Here is a 27,541-nt window from a genome sequence, read left to right as displayed (position 1 = left end):
GGACAAACATGTCATCATCGGAGACAACTTAGTAAAAATATTTGTCCATTAAGGGCTTCTGTAGAAAAATGGCGGCACAAAATGGCGACTTCCATGTAAGGGGTATGTAGATAAAAAGGTAATAAACACATAACGGTTCATTATGAAAGGTCTTTATACACCCCTGATAATATAGTTTTGTATATTATTTTGCATTTCTGTCAAGAGATCCTTCTAAAATTACACACTGCACCTTTAATTATGCACATTTTTGTTATTAAATCTGTCTATAAACAAAAAGTAGACAAAAATGTAGTGTTATTGGTCTGAACAATGCATGTTTTATGAACTTGCACAATAAAACCGACCCGAGATCACCTATCCATATTAGACACTGATCATTTGTGATCAACTCCCCCTAGTGGATCGGATTTTCGTAACGTTTCGAAACAGTATAACGTAATGAAGCCTCGTTAGCTAAAATCACGTGACTTGGCTAGTTTGAAACACGCTCCAAACCAATTGATTCGAAACAAAAGATTTGTAGGTCATGCATACGCGTACAGGAGAATGTAGTATAGCCCAGAAGATGCATTGCATTTTGTCGCAATGTGCATGCGTTGAGCGTCTGTGTACAGGTACGAGACAAATAAACTATGTTTTGCAATAGCCAGCAGCCATATCATCCTGTAGCCTAGTGATGGTCGTTTTCGAAGCACTGCTTCATGAGGCTTCGAAACATTTACGAATCTTTTGTTTCGAATCAGTGGTTCGGAGCGTGTTTCAAACTAGCACAAGTCACGTGATCTTAGCAAACGAGGCTTCATTACGTCATAACTGTTTCGAAACGTTTCGAAAATCCGATGGTTCACCACTAGGGGGAGTTGATCACATGACCAGTGTCTAATATGTTTAGGTGAACTCGGGTCAGTTTTATTATGAAAGTTCATAAAACATTTGTCCTTCTGACTAATAACACTGCCATTTTGTCTACTTTTTGTTTATAGATTTTGTTTATAGATTTAATGACAAAAATGTGCATAATTAAAAGGGTAGTTAGTTTAATGATTTGTTTGCCCTAAATAAAACTAAAAACACATAAAAGACTTTTAACTATGTCTTAATTAAGTTAAATAGTTTTTTAAAACATATTTTAATAAAAATCTTGCTATTATTTTGTTTAAAAAAGTGTAAAATGTTTGGACACATCTGCTTTTACACTATTTTGACCCGCAGGGGTCGCCAGCGTGTGTGGGTTTCGAACTGCTTCGAAAAACTGAATCAATTTTCGAAGCAATTGGTTCAATTGATTCGAAGCTTCGAAAAGCTTAGTTTCTCCCATCACTACTGTAGCCCAAGACAGCTTGCCCACTGAAGCTAAGCAGGGCTGAACCTGGTCAGTACTTGGATGGGAGACCACCTGGGAAAACCAGGTTGCTGCTGGTAGAGGTGTTAGTGAGACCAGTAGGGGGTGCTCACCTTGTGGTCTGTGTGGGTCCTTACACCCCAGTATAGTGATGGAGACACTATACTGTCAAAAAGCACCGTCTTTCGGATGAGATGTTAAACCGAGGTCCTGACTCTCTGTGGTCATTAAAAATCCAAGGATGTCATTCGAAGAAGAGTAGGGGTGTGCCCCGGCATCCTGGCCAAACTTGCCCATTGGCCAAAATCATCCCCATATCTACTAATTGGCTATATCACTTGGTCTCCTCTCCACTAATAAGCTGGTGTGTGGTGGGTGTTCTGGGGCAATATGGCTGCCGTCGCATCATCCAGCATAGCAAGCATCATCAGCCGATCGATCGGAGCATTCCTAGTAAAAAAACAACAACTATATTTAAGGCTTTACAGTTCATTGCAAGGTATACATTTATTTATCAGCATGTGTGCTCCCTGGGTTCAAATCCATGACCTTTTGGGCTGCTAATGTAATGCTCTATCAATGATTTTGTGATAGGGCCTAGTTTCTGAAAAAAGAACAAAAGGTTCTCTTTTTTTGCACATTTACCGTAATGCACTTACAGTAAGATGCATTACTGGACTTGAGATTTGGGCAGGTATCAGCTCACATTTTTTTAAAGCACTTGTATTGATTTTTGTGTATAAAAAGGATATTTAAGCTTGTATGCTGTCAATGGAGCTTAACCTGGAACCTGGAGACCCAGCCTGGTATTTAACTTGGAAGCTTTAGCTATGAAGTGCTTAAAAATGTAAATCAATGTCATTAAACCATCTCGAAATTCTCATGAATTTGATTTGAGATTTTCTCCTTGAAAATCATGAATGTGTTTCTGCAGCACTGGCTCTGATTCAGAGGTGTTGAGTCTAACTTTAACACTTTTGCAACAGTTTAAAGAAAAGCGTCACACTTTACCATTCCGATTTCCCGCTGAGAAAACAACCACAAATGTTGTTGTTTTTCTTAGACGTGCCAGTTTAACCAGGATAAGGTTTTATTCAAGTCTCAGTCTTGTGTCAGACAGTGAAGAATGTCCAGGACAAATACTGTACAGCCAAAGCAGTAGTGTCTCCTCCCCATGTTTACTCTCTCTCTCTCTCTCTCTCTCTTTGGATTTTATTACACGAATCACTAAAAAATGTTGTTTTCTCAACCGAGCCAAAGCAGGAGAGTTGTCACACCAGACACCACTCAGACATCCCAGTGCGTCGATACTTAGTCACAAAATAAAGAAAACACGATTGAACCTCTTTACCCATCAAACAGCTTGTCTGTTATGTTTCAGGATGTGGCTGAGCTGTCTAATATATACTTTGGACCGAAATGAAGACAAATAAGTTGAACAAATGTTACAGTCTGGGGTAATAGGGTGAGATTACATGGAAATTGTGTGTGTCATGGTTTTATTAGAGCAACATGTGCTGTATTACCAAGTTGACAGCATGGTGGATGAAAGCATGCCACGTGCCTCATGTTTTCTCTCAGGGTTGTGAAACCAGGACCAGTTTGTTTAAAAAAAAAAAAAATCTGGGTCCGGTCTTTCTGGGGTTGAGCATTACTGGTTGCACACAAAAGCATAACCAAACTGATAAATTCTTTACGGTTCCCATCTTTACAAAGTTACATTTGGGAGCAGTTGGGCATGCATGAACAAGCCCATAGTGATTATTTTCCTGTCCAAATTTGTCTTTTGTGATCTATTTCCTCCTGATCTCCTCCTAACATATCATTTTTCTTCATCTCTTCATTACTTCTTCTGTGCTATCACCCTGCTTATTCTTTCTCTCTCAACTTGTCTCTGTGGATCTTTTTGGTGTACTGAGTGGTAAATACAGTCCTGTTTCATTACTGTGAAAGTGTGGTGTGTGTGTGTGTCTGTTAGGGTTGTGCCGATAGACGATAGTATCGTGTATCGACGATCTTCAGACATATCGCCAATGGCAGGCTTTCATGGCGATAGGTCATGACGATAGTTGGCGAATGGTTATTATTATTATTATTATCATCATAGTTTTATATTAACACCCACAATGCATGCTTTTCCTCACATCAGGGTTTGTGGGCTTCACTTTACGCGGAGAGCTTGTAAAGAGAGAATTCCTTCTTGCACGTACCTGCACTTAATGCGCGCGTCTTGGTCTCCTTCTACCTCTAAATCCAGCGCGCCGCGTCATGAGCAGCTGCGCTTCTCTCTGTCTCACGTGCATGCGCTCTCGCATCTGTCCGAAGTCTAAACATAAACTAAAGTAGTAATCCTTATGTATTTGTTCAGTTTAATGCGTTTCATGCGAGCTGCGGCAAACTTTACTTTTTGTTTAAAATATGACCCGCTGCATATTAGCGCGTACGTGCAGAGAGATGCGCTCTGTCCGAAGTCAGATCACTAGGTATTAATCCTGTTTATGATATGCATTTCAAGGAGTTGTAGCAACACGTCCCTCGTGTTTAATATATGATTGTGTTTAAAATATGATCGCGTTCAGCTGGACCGATGCGTTTAAAAAGGCACCTCATGAGAGCACCACTGCTTGACACGTGTAGTCTTCTGCAACAGCACTAAACCAATGCATTGAATTGTTTGTATGTGCGCGCACGTGTGTGTGCGTGCGCAGATGCATGTTTTTACAGTTATTAAGTAATCATGATAGGGTTTTAATGACGCGCTCGCATTAATGGCATCAGGTTTAAAAAGGTTGCGGTCATGACGGTGTTGCTCTTGCTGGTGTTGCTAATTTTGTTTTCTCTATGGTAGTATGTTTCTTACGTCTGTAGATCTTGATTACTTTGTTATCAGGCATAAGTTACCATCTTTTTACCAGTGCATCCGTTACCATTTCTCCTGGATTTGTATGGGTTTTATAATATAATATATTTTATAATTTTATTATATATTTATATGAGGGTGAAATAAAATTTGTAAACTTACTGTCTATTGGAAAAATAAACAAAAATATAATGTGCATAATAACTTGGAACGCGGTGCAGATTATCCCTGGATTTTACAGACAGGGTCACATGCTCTTTCCCTGACATTGTAAAATCTAAATTGAAATTGAAAATACATCAAATGAGAACCTGACAGTTTAGATAAAACTCACATGTATTGCAAAAAGTGTATAGTGCATGCTCGGATGAGGTGGATTTTTAGGTAATTCGAAAAAAGGAATATATTGCATTAGGGCTGGGAAAAAAATCGATTTGATTTTAAAATCGAGTTGGTAGGTCAAATTGATTCATATTTAAAAAAATCGAGTTTTTTTTATTTTTCCTCCCCCTCTGCAGTATAGCGCAGTACATACATTTTGCATTCGCCAAATCTTCCTTCAGGGTTTCTGTAGGACGCTCCCTGCGGGGCAGCACTCTGCGCCTCCCCTCTCCCGAGTTTGTTTGGATTTGCGTAAATTTCATGTTGATGCAATTGAATTAAATATAATAAGTATATATTTTTTAAATATGTGTACAGTTTGCAATTATTTTGTTATAAATGGGGGCGGGGAAAAAAAATCTAATCGTAAATCGAGTTTTTTTATAAAAAAAATTTACAGATTTTTTTAGGGGGACAAATCGCCCAGCCCTATATTGCATTAACAGGTCACCTGATATGCATAAAAGTCACATGATCATTTTTTAAAGATGCTAAATGGTGCAGCATAAACTCCCACAAACACGACATACGTGACCACTCCCACGTATAACAGGCTTTTTGTGACATTAAAATGCACCTATTTCATTGCTAAAAACAATGTTATTTTGTGTATTTGGTATATTACAATGTGTTCACATGGTTTATGGTTAAAAAACAAATTATTTTTCACATACCGTACATTTTTGTAGCTCCAGAGTTCCCGCACGGATTTGCAAAGCTCTGTGTCCCTGATTGGCCAGCTAATCTGTACATTGTGATTGGCCTGAATACCTCTGACGTCAGCCGGAAATGTGACGCTCCTTACCATGTTTGAAAGATTTGTGCACAATGCAATGCTAACAGGAGTTAACTTACAGGCTGTGATTCCGAAGCGGGAGGAATTATGATAATGTCGGTCTTTACTACATCACCAATCACAGGAAGTAAACTGTTGCCTACAATCCGTGTGTTTGTTGTAGCCCAACAAAAGAGATTTATGTTGGAAACGATAACTTGCGTCATCGTTTACTTTGGGGTTTGTATCTTTTGCATATCGTTAACATGTACTAATACACACTTACACACCAAAGGAAATGTTAAAACGTGAATCGGACCATAGGGGCTCTTTAATGCTTGGATAACACGCTTGCATCTCCTTTGATTAAAAGAATGGCTAGTGTGGCTGTGATATACGTACCGGTAAACATAGCAATCTGTGGCCAGTTGCATAAAATAAGACAAACTACTAGCAATTAGTTAGGACTAAACAGGCTTACTTTTTTGGCTTCAAATTAGACCAATATACCTTTTCTGTAACTGACTTTAAAAAGTTATGGCCAGTCTTAAAAAATAGATGACTGACTTTGTAAGACTAGTCTAAGCAGTTTGTGCAACCGGCCACTGTTGCAATGACTTTTGAAATGACTTATAACAAGAGAAATTTTTGTTTAGTTGTATATAATCGTTTAATGAAAACGACATCATTTTACAATAGTTTTTAATCAACATTTAGAAAATATCACGAATGTTTTGTGCAAATCTGACATCCAGGCTAGATAATAAAAATATAGTAGTTTGGTTCACTGTAATGTGTTTGCTCAGCAGAAACACAGCCTGTATGTACAGTAACGGTAGAGCAGGTGGAGTGATACTGTACTCTACTGTAAGCAAATTTTACTTTTGTATTTCCACCTGCTTCAGCATTATCAGAGACCCCCATAAAGATAGAAAATGTAAGGCTTTGTGCGGTTCTCCCGGTTTTGTGCTTCACTTAACAGCGTTCTGCTCATCTGTTCTGTCAGCTTTTAAGGGCCAGTGAACATTCATTTGACAACACTGGACAGCGACACAAGGTCAGATGCATGCTAACATATGTCTGCTCAGCTCTTATTGTTGACAGCAGAAATATTTTCAATACAAGACTGTTCATAGAGGTTGAACTGAGATAGAAATGCATTTTATGCATTTGGCAGCTGCTTTTATCTAAAGCGACTTATAGTGCATTCAAGATATGCATTTTTATTATATGTGATGAGAAAGCCTACATGCCACCATTTTGTATATATCAGTATGTGACCCTGGACCAGTGGCGGATGCAGAACGTGACATATGGGTGGGCATGGATTAAGTCCGGGTGGGCCTGAATCTATGGGTGTCACTTATAAAATTCGTCAAAACTTCAGAACACTAATTTAAACAGCATACACACACACCCGAACTGCACGTCACATTTTTGACATTATTGATACTTTAAATTGTAATGCAACGTGACATTAATTAAGCCTTTTTGGTAAAAAAAATATTGGGCTCTCATAGCCTACAAAAAAGAACCTGCACACAGTGACAGGAAATATAAATGAACCCCAAAAAACCTTATACTTTTTTAAATAACCTATTAAAGTGTTTAAATAAATACGGCTACTAAATGCTTAAAATGAAGCTTCTAACATCATATTCTCTTCATGCAAATCACTAAAAATATATTTTCGTTCTCACATATTTAAGTTAACTTACTAAATAAAGAAAGAAAAAGGGAATTGCTAGAATAATGTTAGACTCTGGGGTTAAACGAAATGACAAATAAATAAACATTTAATATACTTTTTGATGAGCACAAGAGCAAGCCTACTCGTGAAGAGCGGAGCCGAGGAGCGCGCATATCAGACGTGAACGAAATGAATAATGGATTTAATGCTTTCACTTCATTTCCTGACAGTTTCACTTGTTAGTGAGGATAGTAATGGCTAACGAGATGACGCCGAATTACATACAACATAATTACCTAACTAAATCTGAGAGAATGCAAACACATTACAATATTTTTTCCTCCGCCCGACGGCCAAGGCGCATCATTTTTTTTTAGCCCGACAGGAATTCGCCATAGCCCGTAATGGACGTCGGGCAAGCGATTTTGCGAGGTTTGTTTTGTAGAAAGACTTTCTTTAAAGTGAATTTCGTTTTGTATAAATTGTATCTTAATATTAATCAATGTTTGATCAAACAATTGCCTCGATTTAATAAATAAGAAGCAAACCAAGAACGTCTGTGGTGTGGATTGAAGTGAACCCACTATATTTCCGCAGCCTACGTCTTTCTGCTTTAATGCATTTCTTAAATTAATGTCTCAATTACACAGTAGGCTTATAGGTTGTTATGATAGGCTATTTGTTGCTTAAAAACAATAGGCTATATTGTATAAAGTGTAGCAATAACCGTGGCGTGACTTATAGTGCTGCTATATCGCTATATCAAACAACATCACTATGATCAGATGTTTTCTTTCTATTTTTTACCCCGCTGTCATATTTGTTGTGTGTTTATGTTATTGAGAGGAAAGCGGGCAGCACATATTTATAACGTGTTGTTATTCAAAATACGTTTTCTACTTGCTTGCAAAAAAAGTTCTCAAAGTGATCATGGCTGAAAGCTGCTCCCGAATATTTCATTATAACGCAACATTCAACTGCTTTAAATAGTTATCAGGCTTACTTATAATTTTACTGTTTTTAACATAACATGCACTAGATAAATTACACCACATAAAGTAGTATACATGTCTAACTATTCAGAGTAGTATTTTTTACATTTCTGATTGGGCGGGCCCATAGCTCCGCGCCTGCCCTGGACCACAAAACCAGTCAGAAGGGTCAAATTTTTATTTACACATTTACAAATAAATAAGCTTTCTATTGATGTATGGTTTGTTAGGACAATATTTGGCCAAGATACAACAATTAGCTATTTAAAAATCTGGAATCTGAGGGTGAAAAAAATCTACATTTTGGGAGAATCGCCTTTAAAGTTGTCTAAATGAAGTCTTTAGCAACACATATTACTAATGATAAATACATTTTTATATATTTACGGTAGGAAATTTACAAATTATCTTCATGGAACATGATGTTTACACGATATCGTAAAGATTTTTGGCATAAAAACTATAATTTTGAACCATACAATGTCTTGCAAATGCAAATATACATGCTAACTTATGTTTTGGTGTCCAGGGTCGTCACATTAGAGTTTTAACATAACAAATCATGCTTTTTGTGGCTGGGTAGTAGGGTGACCAGATGAGATTGGCTGAAATTCGGGACTGGGGGGCAGACGTTACGGGGGTGGGGGGGGTGGGGGGGTTAGATCATCCAATAATAGTTTAATTTATTTATTTTATTTAATAGCAGGATTTTTCGGGACGTCTAGAGAGCTTATATAATGGATACCAGAATCACCACCGGATTTGATAGTTTTGAAAATTCAAATATTACTTAATCCCCTGTATAAAGGATTGGTGTAAATGGCTATATAATGTCCACATGGCCTGGTCAAAGGCACGCAGAGGACATCTGTGGTCAGCTTAGCAATTGAGACTCTCCAGTCCTCACCTGACTCTTCTGTAAGCTCCCGACCCTCCATTAACAGACTGTTTCCCGTCCAGATGTTACACATGTGTGTGCCAAGCCCTCCCTGCCTGTGATAGACACACATCGAGTGGAAAAGTTTCGCATTCATTTTCTACTAAGAGCTTCCAGAGAAACGTATTAGCCTGTACACATTTGTAGACTTACATCTGTAAGGTTTTAGCTGTGGGTTTCTTAATGGCCCGTACGTTTAAAACAGGCATGGTTGACCGGGCCTGACACAATATGTTCAGTGAATGTATTTAAAGTTTAATACCCAGGTTTCTGAAACAGATTTGCAGAGCGAAATCTCATATACTGTGTATATGGTCAAGATTACTTGTTGCTTTAAAAAAACACACGGGTTGCTTCTTGCCCCATATTTTTCTGTTTACGGGCTGTCGCAGTGTGATTTCTCAGGAGATCTCACCTGAGACTATGATATCTTTAGTCAGTAGGGACATGCATGGCTCAAAAAGAAATTGCTTTCATGGCTTGCAAGAACGAATTTTAACAGCATGTTTTAGTAAAGGACCTATCATCCATATCTATTTTCTACCCTTTCTCACTTTCTCTGAGGTCTTTACATCAACACACATTTAGTTACTGTTGCTATTTTTATTCCACACCCACAACCTGGCATAGTAGTCAATATATGTGTATAAAGCTGGTAATTAAAACCAAACTGTTATAGAATCTAAGGGTGCCAAAGAATTAACATTTATTTTCTGTGACTTTTAAATATGGGCTGTGGAGTATTCAGCAGCACCTGCCCACATAAAGGTCATTCATGCAAACTCTTTGCCAAGGGCCACAACCCATTATTCTTAAAACATGTGTTTTGCAATAATTTCTCATTTACTGTTGAAACCATACCTGTAGAAGTAAGTCTGTTTGGATAGCGCAGAGTATATATTTAGATATTCTTACAGTTTCTCCTTTCTTCTGAATCTCTCGCTCCCCCAGATGCATCTGTTGTCTGCGCTGGACACGTGCAGTGCAGAACGGCCAACAAAAATAGATTGTTCCTTTGTAATTCATGGTGCTTTATAAAAAGGATACTCTACTTTCATCTGTGATCGCACATTTTATTTTAATGCAAAGTTTGCAATGGATACATGTAGTGATGCACCGATGTATCGGCCGCCGATATTAATCGGCCGATTTTTGATGAATTTGAAACCATCGGCATATCAGCAATAGCACGAGAAAGGCCGAAACCGATTTTTTTATTAATTAACTGCAAAAAGAAATCCATTATATGTAAAAAATGAGTTAATGTTGTTAATAAAATAAATGCTGAATAGCAAAAACCACCTTTGAAGGTTGTCATGGTGTCTTATTATATTTGTTTTAGCTTAATTTGTGCTCTCTTATTATGTTGGTCAGTTGAATATTAATTAGATCCAATCCATGTTCAGTAAAAATAATTTGATGCAGAAATAAACTAGCTAATAGACCAACTGTATAGTATTGTATACAAGTGTTTAATATCGACATCGGTATCGGCCAGAAGTTGTCTATTCAAATCGGTATCGGTATTGGTCCAAAAAATCCTATCGGTGCATCCCTAGATACATGTCTTGCTAAAGAGACTTGTGAGATACTGCACAAAGTCTTTCCTCCAAAGGATGTCATTCTTACCCCATTCACACAGATATTTGGTCCCAGAAAATACCCGTAAAATATCCAGACAAGCTTCTGTGTGAACGCAAACACGTCCCGTAAATCCTCTGAGATCGTTGCCGGATAAAGGACCTAGTAAGATATACGGAAAACCCTCTGTGTAAACAAGAAGCTGAAAAAATGCCGTAATGGGCGTGTCTTAGTACAACAAAAGTTATGGTTCAGCTCCTTAAAACGAGAGATAACATGCATGTAAACATTCACCACGAGAAATGTTGCAAACTAGATTGAAGCAGTTATAAATGATAAATGAGACGCATAAACAATGACGCAACATGCAACATGAAGTTGATTCAACTCAAGAGAGATTTACAACATTCACGACGACAAATGTCAGCAAACTGGACTGAAGCAGATATTAGGTAAGTTAACTTGTCATTACTGTGCTAAAACTGAGATCATTCAGCAGCATAAAAGAATATCGCGTCACGTGCTCATTTGAGCTTATAATAAACGAAATGCCCGCGCGTCATCCCAACAAGATATATCGTTCAGCTCCTCAAAACGAGGGTTTTAAATGCATATAAACAATCACGATGAGAAATGTCTGAAAACTGTATGAAAGCAGAGATCAGGGAGCTCGTCAAATATCCACTCTGAAGCGGAAATCATTCACCAGCATAGAACTGCACGTTCATGCGCTCCTTTATAGTCTTATAATAAACTGCACGCATGGTTTCTGAAGAGAGAAATAATAAATAATATGCAAACTTTAGACGCTCCGTAGAAGAGAGGGCAGGACTTTCAACAGGTCACGTGTCTTTCCGGGACCTTACAGATGCAGGCAAATCATGGCAGTGTGAATGAACAAAAAATCAAACGATCCTGGAAAATTTCAAGATGCATTTTCCATGTATTTTCCGGAATGTCTGTGTGAAAAGTGCTTCTTTAAAGTTTGATGGTTGTCTCTTTTTACTGGAAGGCGGGACTAGAGCGAACATACTGACCGTTGTGATCCTCCCCATTTATATCAATACCAGTGACGCATCTTGTTAATATTAAATATATTATATATATTTCATCCTCGTTGGTTTGCTCGGTTAATTTAGCCTATTCAGCGTTCCAGCTATGTTCTGTATGCTATTGGTTATTGTGTAAATAACTGATAATATAACTTTAACGTACATACATCTATTCAGCCTGCTGTTCTGTGCTATTGTTTAGTTGAATAACTTGCCTTTCCAGATTAAATAATTTTCTACATAGACGCGACGTATATAGTCCACTTACGTGTTATTTCGTCTTTATGATGCATTTTTGAATGATGTGACTTATAGTCCGGAAATTACGGTAAGCCAGAAAATTTGACCCAACTAAAGATTGCAACAACCCAGCAATACAGTAGGTAGAATTACAACCTATTGCGTTACATTTAGAGAATGTGCAAATCAGCACAATTTAATGGCAATTCGTAACTATTTTATGAGGTGGCTTGTGTGTATGAATAAATACATACAATCTCATTTGTAAATTTTGTATCTTATAGGGGCAGAGTTAGGGGTGGGCCAGCCCAGTCTTCTGAAAATGCGTATAAATAGCACGATGTGCAAAACTCGTGCAATACACACGCCAAATTCCACTTTGGTGTGCAAATGATACGCAAGTCCTTCCCATTCACTTAAACGGGGCATCTTTTTTGTCGTTTTATTTATTGGTTTCTCAATTTTTTTGCTATTTTTTATCATTTTCGCTTGGGTTTAAGGTTAGAACAACTTTTTGTTATATAAAAATTACATCCTAACCCAAACCCCAACTCTAACCCCAACTCCAAGCGACCATGGCTTAAATATGGACAAAAACATTGATAAACCTGTATATTAAATAACCTTATTACGCTCATCTAAAATCTAACCCTAAACCCAAGCGAAAATGGTTTAAAAAACAGAAAAAAATTGAGAAACCAATAAATAAAACGACAAAAAAGGATGCCCCGTTTGGGTGGATTGGAGGGACTTGCGTATCATATGCACGCCAAAGTGGAGTTTGGCGTATGTATTGCACGAGTTTTACACTTCGTGCTATTTATACGCAACCTCAGGAGACTGTATTGGGTGGGCTTCATTATTGCTGCTTATTTTTTTGTACGATTTACATTACATTTATTTATTTGGCGAACATTCATGCTATAAATTGTATTGGTATGTTTGTTCCCTTTGAATAAAACCTATGACCTTTTACACTGTTGTTAACCCTTAAATGCACAAGTGTTTCCCCAATCATTATTACATATTCAGGTCTTTAGTGACTCTATATGCTTTTTACCTTAAATACTTATAACTTATAAAACTTCAATAACTTATAAAACAGATTTTATTTGACATTTTTGTGTTTTTATCTTGTTAAATTGTTGATAAGACCTAGATTGAGGATTACTAAGAAGCTTTAGGTCTAACATTAAAATAAAATTTGCGGTGGGGGTAGTGAATGATGCCCCGGGTCACTAAAGACCCGAGGTATGCATTCATGGGTTAATGCAATGCTCTACCAGTTGAGCTACAGGAACAGTATTCACTTTAAATAAATTCATATTTCCATTACATCAGGTTGTAGTAAATACATACTGAATATCAATATTAGATAACAGCGATATGAAGAAGGTGCTCTCTTGTCTTCTCTCTTTTATCTCTCATCCTTCATACATCAACCATCTACCCACAGTACTTTTTCACTTGACTTTGTTGACCTGTGAGCACCTGATTAACTTCTTCTTGTCTAACTTTAAAATCTTAGCATTGATTTCACATGACATGCCTGGGCGCACAAAGCTCTCCTTTTAAAAGGCATAAGAAGAGAGGAAGAGAGAGTTTGCTGAAACAAGAAAACGTGGCTTTCCTCAGCCAACAGTCTCGTATAGCTTCAGGCATACATCTGACATGATCAAAGCTAGATACTTATCATGTCATATTTGTTTAAAGAAATTATCACCTGACCTTTAGGAGGAGCATTGTGGGTAGAGAAACGTGCGAGAGAGTGAGATTATAGCACACAGATGAGTTGCATATAATTTAGTGTATAAAGTTTTTTTTAACGCACACACCAATTAAATATCTGCCAACATCACACTTATCTTTTACAGTCGTCATGCTAATATGATTGTTCTCGCTGTTTTAAACCCCTCAATGTGTCATATCTTAAATATGCATTTGCTCTCCTGCCTGGTTTAATGAGCAGTCAGCATTGCTCTGTGATACACATCTTAGCGTTTCTACGCAACGTCAGCCGTACCGTGAAACAATCAAATGTTTTCAACATTTTGACCTCTTTTAAATTGTATGTTTAAGTCCGTATTTCCTTGAATTGGAAAGTTGTAAATGATTTTTCAGAAAGTGCTTTGTTTCATTGCTACACGTAAAGATCATATCAATACGAAAGCAACATTTTCAAGATCTTATCACATGGGTTTAAGTGAAAGATCACAAAATTTATCCTAAATCTCTGAGAAATGTTTACTTTTGTCATATAAAAGCACTGCTTCATAAAATCAGAAAAGCCAATTTAATTATACCTGTGCTTTGTGAAGTTATGCTTAGTCACATGCATAATGTTTTATAGCTTAAGTTCTTGGGCTATTGCTTTGATCTGTCATCAGCTTCAAATGTACATTATTTATAGCATTTCTGTTATATGTATAGAAAACGTATAAATGTGTGGTGTTTCAAAACATATTTTTTTTGCGCATTTCACAGGTACTGTAAATCACCGCTGTGAATGGAGCAGTCAGTGTGTGTCCACTTTTCTCCATCCTTCACAACAAATCTATTCACCTCCAGTTCTGTAAAACAGTTTGTTGCACTATAGGCATTCTGCATTGTCCTTCTTTGCCAACTTAACAGTGGTTTTGGTAGCGTTTTTGCGCTCAGGGTGGCCAGTAAACCACAGTGGGCTTTTTGTCCGCAGTGGGACTTTCACAGCTTTTACCAAAAAGCTATTTTGTCTTGAACAAAACTAGAAATCTTAAAAAACAGCCTTTTACCTTGGGGGCTTTGTGCCCTGTTGTTGTTTCTGAATTGTCCATTTCTACAAGATGGTTTCTTTTCCAAAAATAATACTTTTTTGGTGACCGCTGGATAAAAGCTAAGTCAGAACTGAGTTCTTATTCTCCGGATGTCTGGACCCATATATCTGTATGTATTTAGATGTCTTGTTAAATGGGCAAAGCTTGTCATGAAGTATCTCTGTATATCTTAAGAACTGTTGTAGAAGGTTGTCATTAAACTTTTTGGTTTAAAGGGCACATATTATGCCCATTTTTACAAGATGTAATGTAAGTGTCAGGTGTGCCTAGAATTTGTCTGTGAAGTTTAAGCTCAAAATAATCCACAGATCATTTGTTATATTATGTCCAAAATGCCCCTATATGGATGGGATCAAAAAAATCACTAATAGATTAGGTGACATAGAATGATTGAACAGGGTATTTATCCTTGTTCTGTGATGTTACATGTTGACAACAAAATGTTGGTTAGGTCTGATACCTTATGCTGCGTTCACACCAGCCGCAGTAGAGGCGTCAAGCACGAGTGATTTCAATGTTAAGTCAATGTCAAGACGTCTGGAGGTCTCGCAGCACGAATGAGGTGTTTAGCGCAATGCGGTAGACGCTATTCTGCCTCAGACGCGCAAATGGCACGAATTGAGCGTTGCCGCGGGAAACGTGCGAGTTGAAAAATCTGAACTTTGGTGGAAAAACGGGCCCCGTTAACTAGGGATGCACCGAAATGAAAATTCTTTGCCGAAACCGAAAACCGAAAAAAGGAAACCAAGGCCGAAACACCGAAAGAAATTATTATGAGTGAAACCCAAGCGCCAGCGCACAGATGGGGGGGACGCGGTTGATTTTTTATTTCGGCCCGAAACCGATAATGCCATTTTCGGCCGAATTTTTCGGCGACCGAAATTTCGGTGCACCTCTACCGTTAACCAGGAGCTTGATCTAGTAGTGACATGATTACAGGAAGCGAGCGGAGTCGCAGAAGCCTCTCCCATGACGCGAATTTCCGCATGAATGTCTCTTGGAATAGAATTTCACGTACGAATGAAGATGTTGAAAATGTTCAAGCGGCAAACTAGACGCAGCAGACGCAAATTTGACGCCTCAAACGCGGCTGGTGTAAACCCACGTTTAAAAGCTTCCTAAAAACCTCTCTTAGAAAGCTATATTAGGGTGGGGGATTTTAAAAGCGTGGTTTTGCATCTATTTGGTGTCCCTTCGGGCTTAACTGCCAACCTCATTATGAAATGCAAGCTCTTGACACTGATTGGCCGCCTTTGCTGCTACTCAAAAGAATGTAAACTTCGCAGTCATCAGAGACAGACCAAAATTTTACAGATAAAAGAGCACACCTTGGAACGCGACTCGACATTTCACCTACACTGCTGCAATTTACTTCCTGTTGGAGGCGAGAGGCCAGATGTATGTAAATTATTTTGAAACGGGAGGGAATTGAATGAGAGTTGGGGGGAAGTAAGATGCATTTTAAGTAATATGTATCTGTTGTTCAGATTGGGCCTATACCGTACTTTCCAGACTATAAGCCGCACCGGAGTATAAACCGCATTATTCAAAAATGTGTCATTTTATTCCGTTGTAGGGTTGTTGTGTTCATTATAACACACATTTATGTCCAAGCATCTTGTAAAAGTGGATTTTGCATATTATGTGCCCTTTAAATTGAATATCAGAGTCAGATAAGCACAGTTTTTGTTCAATCTGCAACCAAAGTAAGGCATTTTTGTATAAACTTAAACAATTCTCTTAAACCAAATGATCTAAACAACAGCAAATTGTCTCAGCTTCTTCAATTTTTTTCTCCCAAGGACATTTAATAGAAACAACTGAAACTGTTTATCATTACATAAACATAAGAGCTCCATTACTTCACCTCATAGAGGTTGAACAATAAAAAATCTGAGCAATAGAAAAATTTTCCCGGCTGCACACCAATTGAAAATGAACTTGAACTGCTGTTTATGTAGATGTCAATGTAATTTTCCTTTAAAGAACATTTTGATGTATCCTGAGAAGGTTTTCTTTATTCATTTCACATTATGAAGGTTTTAATAATTATAATTTAAACCCACAGGAGACAAGAGGAGTGCTACAGTAGCTTTTGTAACTTCTGTATAAAGTGTGACATAACTGATCTAGTTTAGTTCCTGTGGCTTAAACAAATAGCAAGCAGTATACAGTATGTTATGCGTTTTTTAATAAATAGTAAGCTAGTAATTCATTCTGAACATGAACTGAGAAGGACTTGCATATTGATGTGACCCATAAGAGTGTGAGATTACACTGGGGGAAAGTGGAGACCCCGGCAGGTTCATTATTTAACCACTAAGCGAACAGATGCGACTGTGAACAACCAGAAATCGACCATCACAGTTGATTTACTTTCTCCAAACCCCAAAACACAGACCGCACAGCATATCTGGAAACCCGCCTGCGTATACAGGTCACCAAAACCACTGCAGCTTTTCTCACTGGCCTCATTTTCACCGCAAAGTAGAGCAAAGCTCGAGCTTAAGTAATAGCAGGGGGTTAGAGAAATAGATTCACAACATTGAAAGAAAGTGATTAACATCAGGGATTTCCACTTACAGTTTTTCTTTCTTTGAATACAAGCGATTCACGAGAACGCGGTAAGGAACCGCAGAATGCCGAATGGCCCGAGAGGCAAGAGAAGTTGGTGGAAGTTTATCTGTAGGGATTAGAGTTTACAGCTGCCAACAGAGATTACTGAGTTGCTGTCAGAGGATTACTGGACACACTGGATAAACGCATAGAATCTGTATATCCATACTTTACATTCACATGCTGCTAATGTACTGTACTTATTTGTTCATATATTTACGTTTTTATATATTGTACTGTTCTGTATGCAATATAAAGATTTGTATAAAATAGAAATAAGTAGAAATAAATTAAGAGAGTTTGGTTCCAAAACGAGATAACACCTTTATAAAAAAATTTCAAAAATCTTGTTTTTTGATTGTGCGTTCCAAATAATATTAATCAAACTGCAGTTGGTTTCTTTTCATTTAAATCTTTATAACTAAAAAATACAGCTAAGTAGCACAATAAAACACAATAAATACATGATAACAGAATAATAAACATGTTTTGATCAAAATTTCAAAAACGGAGTTATCTAACTTTTCAAATTAGAATTGATTGAACACAACCCGAGTGTACTGTGTAGCCTACGCATAGCCTGCGCTTACGCGCTCCCCCCCCAAAAAAATGTAATAATGCGTCAATTCTGTGTGGATTGCAAGCACTGTGATTGGTCTGCTATAACCCCTCCTTCAGGTAAAAAAACATCTGCAATATATATTGAAGAGTTTGGTTTCAAAACGCGATAAAAACCATAAAAAAATTTGGTTACCGCCAAAATCAGTATTGTATCTGGTCAGTATTAAAAAGTAAATTCTTCTTTTTATGCAAAATCAGATATCCGCCGTGTTATAAATAAATAAAAAAATCCCTTTTTTCCAAATGGCGACAAACGCCAGTCCTTCTTTGCAGAATGCAATAAGTCTGCTTAACCAATCACAGCGCACCATTCCACCTATTGTAAACAATAATGTCGGCGCTTTGAATACACACAGAATTCTAGTTTTTCCTCATCTACTTTGTACTTCGTGATCAAGAAACAAACAAAAACAAAATAGTAATTTTAATGGCATTAATAAAACTGTGATGGTTTTATGTGGCGAGGAAGAAACGTAAGCCATCAAAATCAAATAATTTACGTGAGAGGCACTTGGGAGAAGGAAAAATGCCGGCTGTTGCTTGTTCTCCCAACAGCATCAAGCTTCTGTCATGCTAACACATTGACACCAGCAGATCTTATGAAAAACTTTTCATTATTTTACTCAAAGTCAACGAAAATCGAGCAGGACTAAAACATTTTTCAGCTGATCGCTGTCAAAAATGTTAAGCAACGACATCTAAAGGATGACAGCAGCAATGGCAGTGTTATTAATATGACAAAGTAAGGGTTTTGATTAATGCCATTTAAGGCAACTAAATGATTATAACATGGCAAAGATGAATGCACATTTATATATTGATTAGGGATGGGTATTGCACCGATACCGGTGCCAAATCGATACTTTTAAAACGGTTCCGGTGCCTAAACGGTGCCTAAAGCGGTACTTTGAAAAAAAGAGTCATAGAAAGATGGTAGATGAAAGTACAGCATAAAACACAATGAAAATTCTTCTCTGTTTGTCATTTGTTTATTAATGATTTGCCCAAAGCACCATCATCTTTTAAGACCTGCATTCTTGATTTCTTTTTTATGAAATTTTTGATTTGTGAATTAAATAAAATCTTCTCAATACTCCACTTTGAGCTCAGAAAAATGTTCAATGATTGGTTGTTAATAATCTGTCTGATTGGTTAAAGACTACGCGGCTGCCGCTCACAAAAAGATAAAGGGCAAGTTCTAATCGAAAGTGATCCTTCCTCTGTCCTATTCCCTTCGAAGATGAGATCTCTTGAACTCTAGAGAAAGTTGCGCAATTGTTTCTCATAGTGTGGCTAATTAAACACACTTGGCAAATAGAGCAATAAAATACAGCGTCTTTTTCTCTTTATTTGGATCGACTGTTCATGCGAAATCCTGAAGTGCCCTTCAATGGCCCAAAAAGGCATTTGGAATTCACCCAAAATATTTTCTTATCGCCTGCAAAACCATTCACGTTTTGACGCTTTCTGCTTGTCTCCGATGAACTTGACACTCGTGACTGCCGCGGCCCATCTCAGGCAAATATCAGCCGAAGTACTAATAAAAACATTAGTGAGGTAATACGTTTTAGCAAATTCTCTAGTCTGAAGGAATGTTACCATATAAAATATAAAATAAGCTGCCGTCAGATCAATTGCGGCATTCACGCGCTCCTCTGAGGATCTCATTTTCCAAATTGTTCTTTTAAGTCATAATATAAAAATAACCTGGACATATATTCTTACAAAATTTGTTCGATTTGTATTATTAGGGATGTGCAGATGAGGATTTTTTCACATTTTAAACTTATTAAACATATATATTTATACATATATATATATATATTTTAAATGAAAATATATTTGCAAAGAAGTTTAAAAGTTGGCTATTTAATCTTTAACATTAGATTATTTAATATTTCCATTTATTAATAAAATTTATTTTTAAAATGTTTGTTCATTATTACTCTTAACGAAAAACTCAACTCCAATAAAATAGTAGCTCCAATGACAAACTTGCTTATATTGCTTGTTTATTAATAAAACTAATTCGACGGATGGTATCTGCGTTAAAACACAAATAAATGAAAGATTTAATTGACATAATTTTCATTACTACGAATGCTTATTTGTTCATTATTATTTTTTATTAAAACAGAACAACAATAAAAATGTAAAATGACTCGCTTATATTAAACCAAACGTTTAACAAAAACGAATAGACGGAAAACATTTTACCCGCCCTATAAATAAATCTAAGATCCTTAGATTTTTCAAAACAAAATGAATTCTTTATCTTTAGATGTTGTAGTGAAATGTGACTTCTTATTGGATTCACCCAACTTGTGGGTTAAGCAAGATTCTTACTCTCTCATAATCACATATACACACGCGTTTGCAAGCACATTGATGGATGTTACATCCAAAGCAGAGATACTGTGCTGACTCAGTTGACATGTTTATGCTCTTCTATCTCGTATCATTCAGCCGTAGCATTAGAGCTGACTAGATATGCAGTTTCTGCAATTTTCAGATTAAAAAGATCATAAAAGTCTCTGTTTCCCAGAGCGCACCGTTGCTCTTTGTATCCATTATGCTGTTTTGAATTGTAGTGCTTGAGAGGTCAGGAGGGGTTGCACACAGCTTTAAGAAAATTTATTCGCTTTCACAGACCCCAGACACACAATAGAGGTTGGCGTCTGCTGTCGCTGACAGAAATAAAACCCTAGTTGCTTCACGTGCCTCCCTGGGGTGGGAGCATGGAGATTGTCTTCATCTCTCTTTGTGTTTTGTTTTCAAATTCAATTTAGTTTCGGTTATGCCGGGTTCAGACTGTACTGTAAGTAGCTTTGGATAAAAGCTCCTGACAAATAAATTAAATAAATATTGGTGTCACGATTCTCCAAATCCTCGATTTGATTACATTTTCGATTCTATACAATATACAAATAACATATAATTTTTTTGGTTTACTTCCCATCTATACATTAATGCTGTGTTTTGGGAGATATGAAGTACTTTTGTACCTGTTTACCACTCAATTCCTCAATCATTAGCTTGCCTGTAAAATATCTAATTTTTATGAAAAATTCACATAAATTATGATCTAAGTTTGATTTAAATTGTTTTAAGATGTTGATCTAGATGTTATGTGTTGAATTCGACCATTAGAAAAAAACTTTAAAAACTACAGTTTAGGAAATAAATCATTTTGACCAGCAGATGACCATAGAGACCCATTTATTTTACTGGATGTGGCTAACAGCTCAAATCACTACTTTAGTGATACATTTTTGTACAATTTATGTTTACATAAACATTAGAAAGGACATTCAAAATAAATATTATTTCAAATAGTATAATTTTTTGTAGTTTTTGATGCATTTTGAAATGCATTTTACATCTTTGTTTTGCATCTGTGGCTGTTTTTTGCCAAATTCTGTAAAAAATGCTCTCTGTGGCAGTCATACCTTTGTTTGTGTGTGTGTTTGTGTGTGTGTGTGTGTGTGTGTGTGTGTGTGTGTGTGTGTGTGTGTGTGTGAGTGAGTGTGTGTGTTTGTGATTGAGCATGTCTTTTCTATATTGCATTTGTGCTGTAGTACCAGGCCTACCTTTCTGTGTTAAAATTTTCAGATTTATTCTGGATGCATTGATTTTTTTTTTGACAAATATAAAGAAATTTTTTTTTTTGCATTTCCCTTTCATTTCAATTGGGGTCATTTTTACCCCCAAAGGGCCTCTTTTGGTAATTTTTTACACCTCTTTAGAACAACAGAATCAATATCATTTTTTTTACAGTATATATATCTTGACAGATAATTTGGAAAAGTCACAAAATCTTACTCAACTGAGATGAAGGGAACCATGTTTTTAAACTAAAGAAAACTGGCTTGGGGGTAGGATTGACCCCAAGGGTCTTATTAGGGTTAACTTACTAGTTTCTTCATAATGGTATTTGTTAACAGCTATAAGCATGCATGAAGCTGGCGCCATCCTAGTCAATTTATGTAAGACCCGGGTCTCTTTGCAAAGGCAACAGATGGGCACAGGAGGTCAGTCCGCAGCTCAGTGCCCGCTCCACAAGTGGGGAAGCTTGGCTTTAGCATGCTGGGGGAGGAGTCATAGGACAGAACATTCAGCCACCCGTGTAGCCCACACAAGTGCTCCAGACATTTCCGCGATCACACGCGTCTTATACACAGCCTGTACCTCTGCGGTTTTGGGATGTAAACTCTCCCCACCTGTTTTCAAAAGCTCTTTGGGGGTTATGCTGAATTCAGACTGTGAGTCACCCGAGTGCCATCTGGATTTGGATTAAACACTTTCCTCTAACCCTCATCTCTTTGCTCTCCTGCAGGTATGAAGACCCCCTTGAGCCCCACCCAGCTGGTAGAAAACGGACATTTGTGCTTCCTATGTGGCTGCTGGGAGGTAAAGTAACCTGGTTATGACAGCCCCACAGACATGCTGCTGCAACAAGAGAATAAGACACTACTCTACTCTCTCTGCGAAGTGTGCAACATCCAGATACACTCGGCTGCGCAGGCCCAGGTCCACTTTAACGGCAAGTCTCACCTTAAGAGGGTCAAACAGTTGAATAATGGAGAGGTGCCCACGGCGAGTGTCAGCGTCGCTCCCCCTCCTCTTCTCCCTCTTACCAGCAACAGCAGTCAAGGTAAGACCTTCTGGGCATAGGAGAAAATCCCCCTGTGTTTCTAGTTTGCTTTGAAATGACACACGTTTTGCTGTGCGGGCGTAAACAGCTCTGACAGTAATGCACCCTGAGTTAGCATTTGACTCGGAGGCCTGGCTTGTCAGTTCTTGTGGCATTTTTGCCATTTTTATTATAGGAAAGTGATGTGACAGGAATGTTTGGGTGAGAGAGGTATTGGTGTTCTTGTAGCTCACTAAGCATAAAAGTTATGGGTCTGATTTCAGGAAACGCTGCGAAATTGCTGGATTGCAATGTATGTCTGGCACTGTATTTTTGGGACTGTACATGTATGCCTGGCACTGTATGTCTGGCAAAGGCATGAATGAAAATGTAAATAGTTGTGGACATGAGATCAAGACAACTCTAGTCAGACTTTAACTTAAACCAACAGATTGTATTTGACATGTGCACAGTCTGCTTTAAAGGAGGTGCTTTTATTATTTTTTTTATGGGAAATAGCAAATTAGGAACAAAGCAGATTTTGAAGACAACAGTGATGACAGATCATGTGCCCTTTGCAGGGATCGAACCCATCACCTTAAGGTTTCAGCCACATCATGTTCTTTACTGCAGTAAAACTGTATAGATTTTTTTGTCCTTGAGGAAAGTCACACCACTAGGCGACCATGTTTGCAACGCCACTGGGCAGTTTTTCAAGTCATGCAAGACTAAAGTCCCATCTACCCATTAATAGGGAAAGAATGATATCTTTAAAATCATTGTTATAAAATCTCAATTACAAAACATATTTCTGACCAACAATTAAACCTGACATCAACTGTACTGTAACTTCTGTTTTTCAAGATAAACTCCGCTAAAACACGTTTTTTAAGGTTGTTAAAGCAGGGGTTTTCAAATGTTTTTGTCAGCTGAACCCATAGACTGTAAAAAAGATGGACGATGCCTGTTCGCTCTCTTCCATTGGTGAAAAGTGAAGCCGCCAGTGTCCCGATATGGCACTGACATCTTGGGTCTTGAGTCTGCGCAGTAGCGATTTCGGGACCAGTCATTCGCAGTAGTGAGCAGGAAGTGAAGCCGCGAAATCAAGACCCAGCCCTCGCTCTCGTAGAATGCGCATATCACAGCTGTCAATCATGACGTGAGACCACCATTTTTATAGCACTAAATAACTAACTAAACACAAACTTATTTTAAAAACAAACATTTGAATTTACATCAGCGTGATAAAAACTACAGTTAATGACAGAAAAAAGGTAACTGAAGTGTAATTAAATTTTTTAGTTGGTCTCAAGTACCATTGAATAATATGGGGAGGCGGTGATCGAGACATTTTGGCTTCACTTTTCAGGGCTTGTGCGGCAAGCTTGGCTGAACCCCCTTGATCTAAATTGTTTACTTAAAAATTTATTTTTCAACTGTTTAAAGTTTTTATCAGTAGTATTTTACATAATTATTGTTATTATTTATTTTTTATTTAGCAAACAGACAATTACAATATTTACAGATGAGAAATTAAATGCAAAATACAAATACATAGGGTTCCCACGGGTCCTTGAAATCCTTGAAAGTTTGTGAATCTGGGGGAAATAATTCAAGGCCCTGGGAAGTTTTTGAAAATATACATACATAGATACAGGTCATTGAAAGTGCTTGAATCTATTTTATGCAAGAAGTTTTGTGGAAAAAAATCCAGAGTATTCCCTATGTAATGTAGGATCATTTAAAAATTTTAAGCACACGTGCTAAGCTGTTCGCTTTAAATGCTTAAATCTTCTGTATGCGAATGTTGATTCATACCAAAATGCTTTTTTGCATAGTTGTGTTTTACACATGAAAACGACTCGGGTAACGTATGTAACTGTTGTTCCCTGAGAAGGGAATCAGACGCTGAGTCTCCCTTGCCTAACTTCCTGCGTCTCTGTAACGCCGTCTTTGGCGATATTTTAGATAGCGATATACTTCCTGGCTGCCACGTCACCCTGTCTTTGTCTTTAAGCCTTATCATAGGTTGAATTTGATATACACATTCAGACGCACTTACCCCTGGAGGCGTCCCCAAAGTGTCACCGCAGTAGCGCACCGCGAGTTCCCTCGAAAGGAACTGTAACAATGTATCTTAAAAAGTAACATGATGTAACCTTGCTCACACTTGAAATGTGTCCCCACATTTAGTCCTTGAATTTGAGGGTATTGGACCTGGAAAGTCCTTGAAAGGTCCTTGAATTTGAAGGTAACTAAAGTGTGGTAACCCTGAATACAAAGACAAACAAAACATAGTTTATAAGATTAAGACATAATCAGAGTTTATATAATTAATAGCAATATTATTAATAATAACAATAATAATAATGATAAATTAAATTAATATGAAATTACAAATATTAATATATATTAGCAATAATAGTAATAATAAACATATTAACAAATATACTCATTTCATACAAAATGATTATTGTTATTATTACTTGTTATTAAACGGTAATTTTCTTTTATTGGTACATAAAATGTGTCTGTCCATTTTCTAAGAGTTTTCAGTTTTCTGATATATTGTAGTGTTGTGTTATAGTCACATAGCATGCAGATTTAACAAAATATATATTTTTATTAGTGTTTTATTTAGATTTTTAATTTTTAAATTATTTATTTATTTACATTTTATGATTGAATTGTAACTCACAATCCCCCTGCAATAGCCTCAGAACCCCAGTTTGGGAAAACCTGTTATAAAGTAATAAAAAATACAGTATCAACATAACTGTGTGTAATGTTCTAGAAATAACACAATAAATATTTTGCTAGAATACATTTTGAATAATTGGCCAGCCCCTGTGTTAGATAAACTCACTATGTGGGCATTTTTAATATCTTGGGCATTTGATTTTTTCCCAACCCCTGTTCATTTCTGACCTGGGTGAGAGGAGAACGGCGTGTCCTCATTATAACCGACCGGTCATGTCTCTGATGAATAATCTCCATGGACCTTTGAGAATAATTTATCTGTTTAACAGGCCTGTGGAGATGCTGGCTTGTGTATCTAGTGTGAATGGCAGCACCTACACTTTACCAGTATGTGACAATTTATCAGTGAGTTCACAGTCTAACTGGTGGGTGGAAGAAAGCTATTTACACTGTTGAGGATAAAATCTTGAAGCTGGATCCAGATTGCTTTCATATTTCAACAAACATGGCGTTGTTGTGTGCGTTACCTTGGAAATTATTTGGGTGGCTTTGTTAGAAGATGGGCAGAGGAACCGTGTGAAGTAACAGTGGTGGCCAAACTTTCCTAAGATTGATGGAAAAGTAGCACACAGGCTACAGACATTAGACAGGTTCACTGTGCTAAACTCCATGGGAAAACTCTGTGTTTTTTCTTGTTTGATGGGCAAAGCAAAATGGAAATATTTATTCAGGTTGAGTACCTTGTTGCAATGTTAGATTATGAAGATGTCAAATAAATTTCATGGTATATGCATACTAGTAATATAATCTCGAAGCTTTCCAATATGAAGAATTCCAGACATGTTTTTTTCCACGATCTCATTACCTAACACCATTATACATAAGGGGTGTATAGTATGAAAGCTCTTGTGAGTTCTTGGCCACGTATACAGTGCATAGTTCTGGAAGTGAAATCCACATATAAATGCTGTTTTTTGTCCATGATACAGGAGTCACTCTTGAACATTTTGTGTTTGACATTAGAGGTCTACACGAGTCCACTTGGATCTGAAAACCTGAAACCCAACCCGAGACCCGATTTCGTGTCTAAAAGTTTATGCGTGCTTTGGACACAGGTCGGGTATAATATTAGCGGTCTCTGGTAATTTGAAGGGATAGTTCACCCAAAAATGAAAATAATGTCATTAATGACTCACCCTCACGTCGTTCCAAACTCGGAAGACCTCCGTTCATTTTCGGAACACAGTTTAAGATGTTTTATATTTAGTCCGAGAGCTTGTTGACCCTTCATTGAAAATCTACGTACGGTATACTGTCCATGTCCAGAAAGGTAATAAAAACATAATCAAAGTAGTCCATGTGACATCAGTAGGTCAGTTAGAATGTGTTGAAGCATCAAAAATACATTTTGGTCCGAAAAATCCCAAAATTACGACTTTGTTCAGCGTTGTCTTTTCTTCCGCGTCTGTCGTGAGGCGCATGCGCGAGACTGGAGTCACGTGACTGCAGTGACGCGGCTGACGTGTTATCTGGTGCACCCCAGCTGTTTTTTTTTGTGCGCCTCTGAGGAGACGCATGCTGTAAGTTTGAAAAAAAACTTTGCAAACATGTCTGAGGATAACACATCATTCGCGTCACTGCAGTCACGTGACTTTAGCGCATGCGCCCCACAACAGACACAAAAGAGAAGACAATGGTACATCAAATCGTCATCTTTGTTATTTCTAGACCAAAATGTACTCTCGATGCCTCAACACATTTTCACATTTAAAACATCTTAAACTGTGCTCCGAAGATGAACGGAGGTCTTACGAGTTTGAAACGACATGAGGGTGAGTCATTAATGACATTATTTTCATTATTGGGTGAACTATTCCTTTAAAATGAATGTGTTTTTGCCATATAGACCCGAGAAGACCTGAACTATCTCACGCGTGTACATCAGGTCCCTTACCAACCCCTCCTTTGTTTGCCAATAGCGCTTTCAACATGGTTTGGCTAGCGTTGGGTTAATTGTCATTGAGCCAGACTTGTCAATCAACTTTAAATGCATATTTTAGCATTTACCTTGGTGTCGTCATCAGATAACAAAAATAAATGGAGCAGCGGGCCAAATTAGAGGCGAGGCCACTACATTTTCTTTCTGTCTGACTGAAAAGCAAAAAATTGCCACTGGGTCGGGTCGAACTCGGGTCTAATTTACTCTGGTTTGTCTCGTGTCGGGTTGGGTCTTTCTTTAAAAAAAAGTTTTATTCACATCGGGTAAAAAGTGACTCGGGGCATTTTGTGTCGGGTACATTTCTTT

At 37.5% G+C, this 27,541-nt stretch overlaps 1 protein-coding gene across 3 annotated transcripts in view; it reads left to right on the top strand.

The window, feature by feature from the left end:
- Positions 1–27,541, top strand: part of znf385b (zinc finger protein 385B) — a 203,042-nt gene that overhangs the window by 22,885 nt on the left and 152,616 nt on the right. Inside the window, exons 1-2 of one of the 3 annotated variants that reach the window (XM_055214619.2) lie at positions 22,055–22,165; positions 22,240–22,557. In XM_055214619.2, the coding sequence (XP_055070594.2) occupies positions 22,347–22,557 (211 nt within the window). In that variant the 5' untranslated portion in view covers positions 22,055–22,165; positions 22,240–22,346. Of the gene's footprint in view, positions 1–22,054; positions 22,558–27,541 lie in introns of those variants that run through there. The other 2 variants (XM_055214620.2, XM_073854672.1) reach the window with 2 other exon arrangements.

Source organism: Misgurnus anguillicaudatus, chromosome 17 (genome assembly GCF_027580225.2).
Source record: "Misgurnus anguillicaudatus chromosome 17, ASM2758022v2, whole genome shotgun sequence".
NCBI lineage: Eukaryota > Metazoa > Chordata > Actinopteri > Cypriniformes > Cobitidae > Misgurnus > Misgurnus anguillicaudatus.
This window is presented reverse-complemented; position numbering and strand designations above follow the sequence as displayed.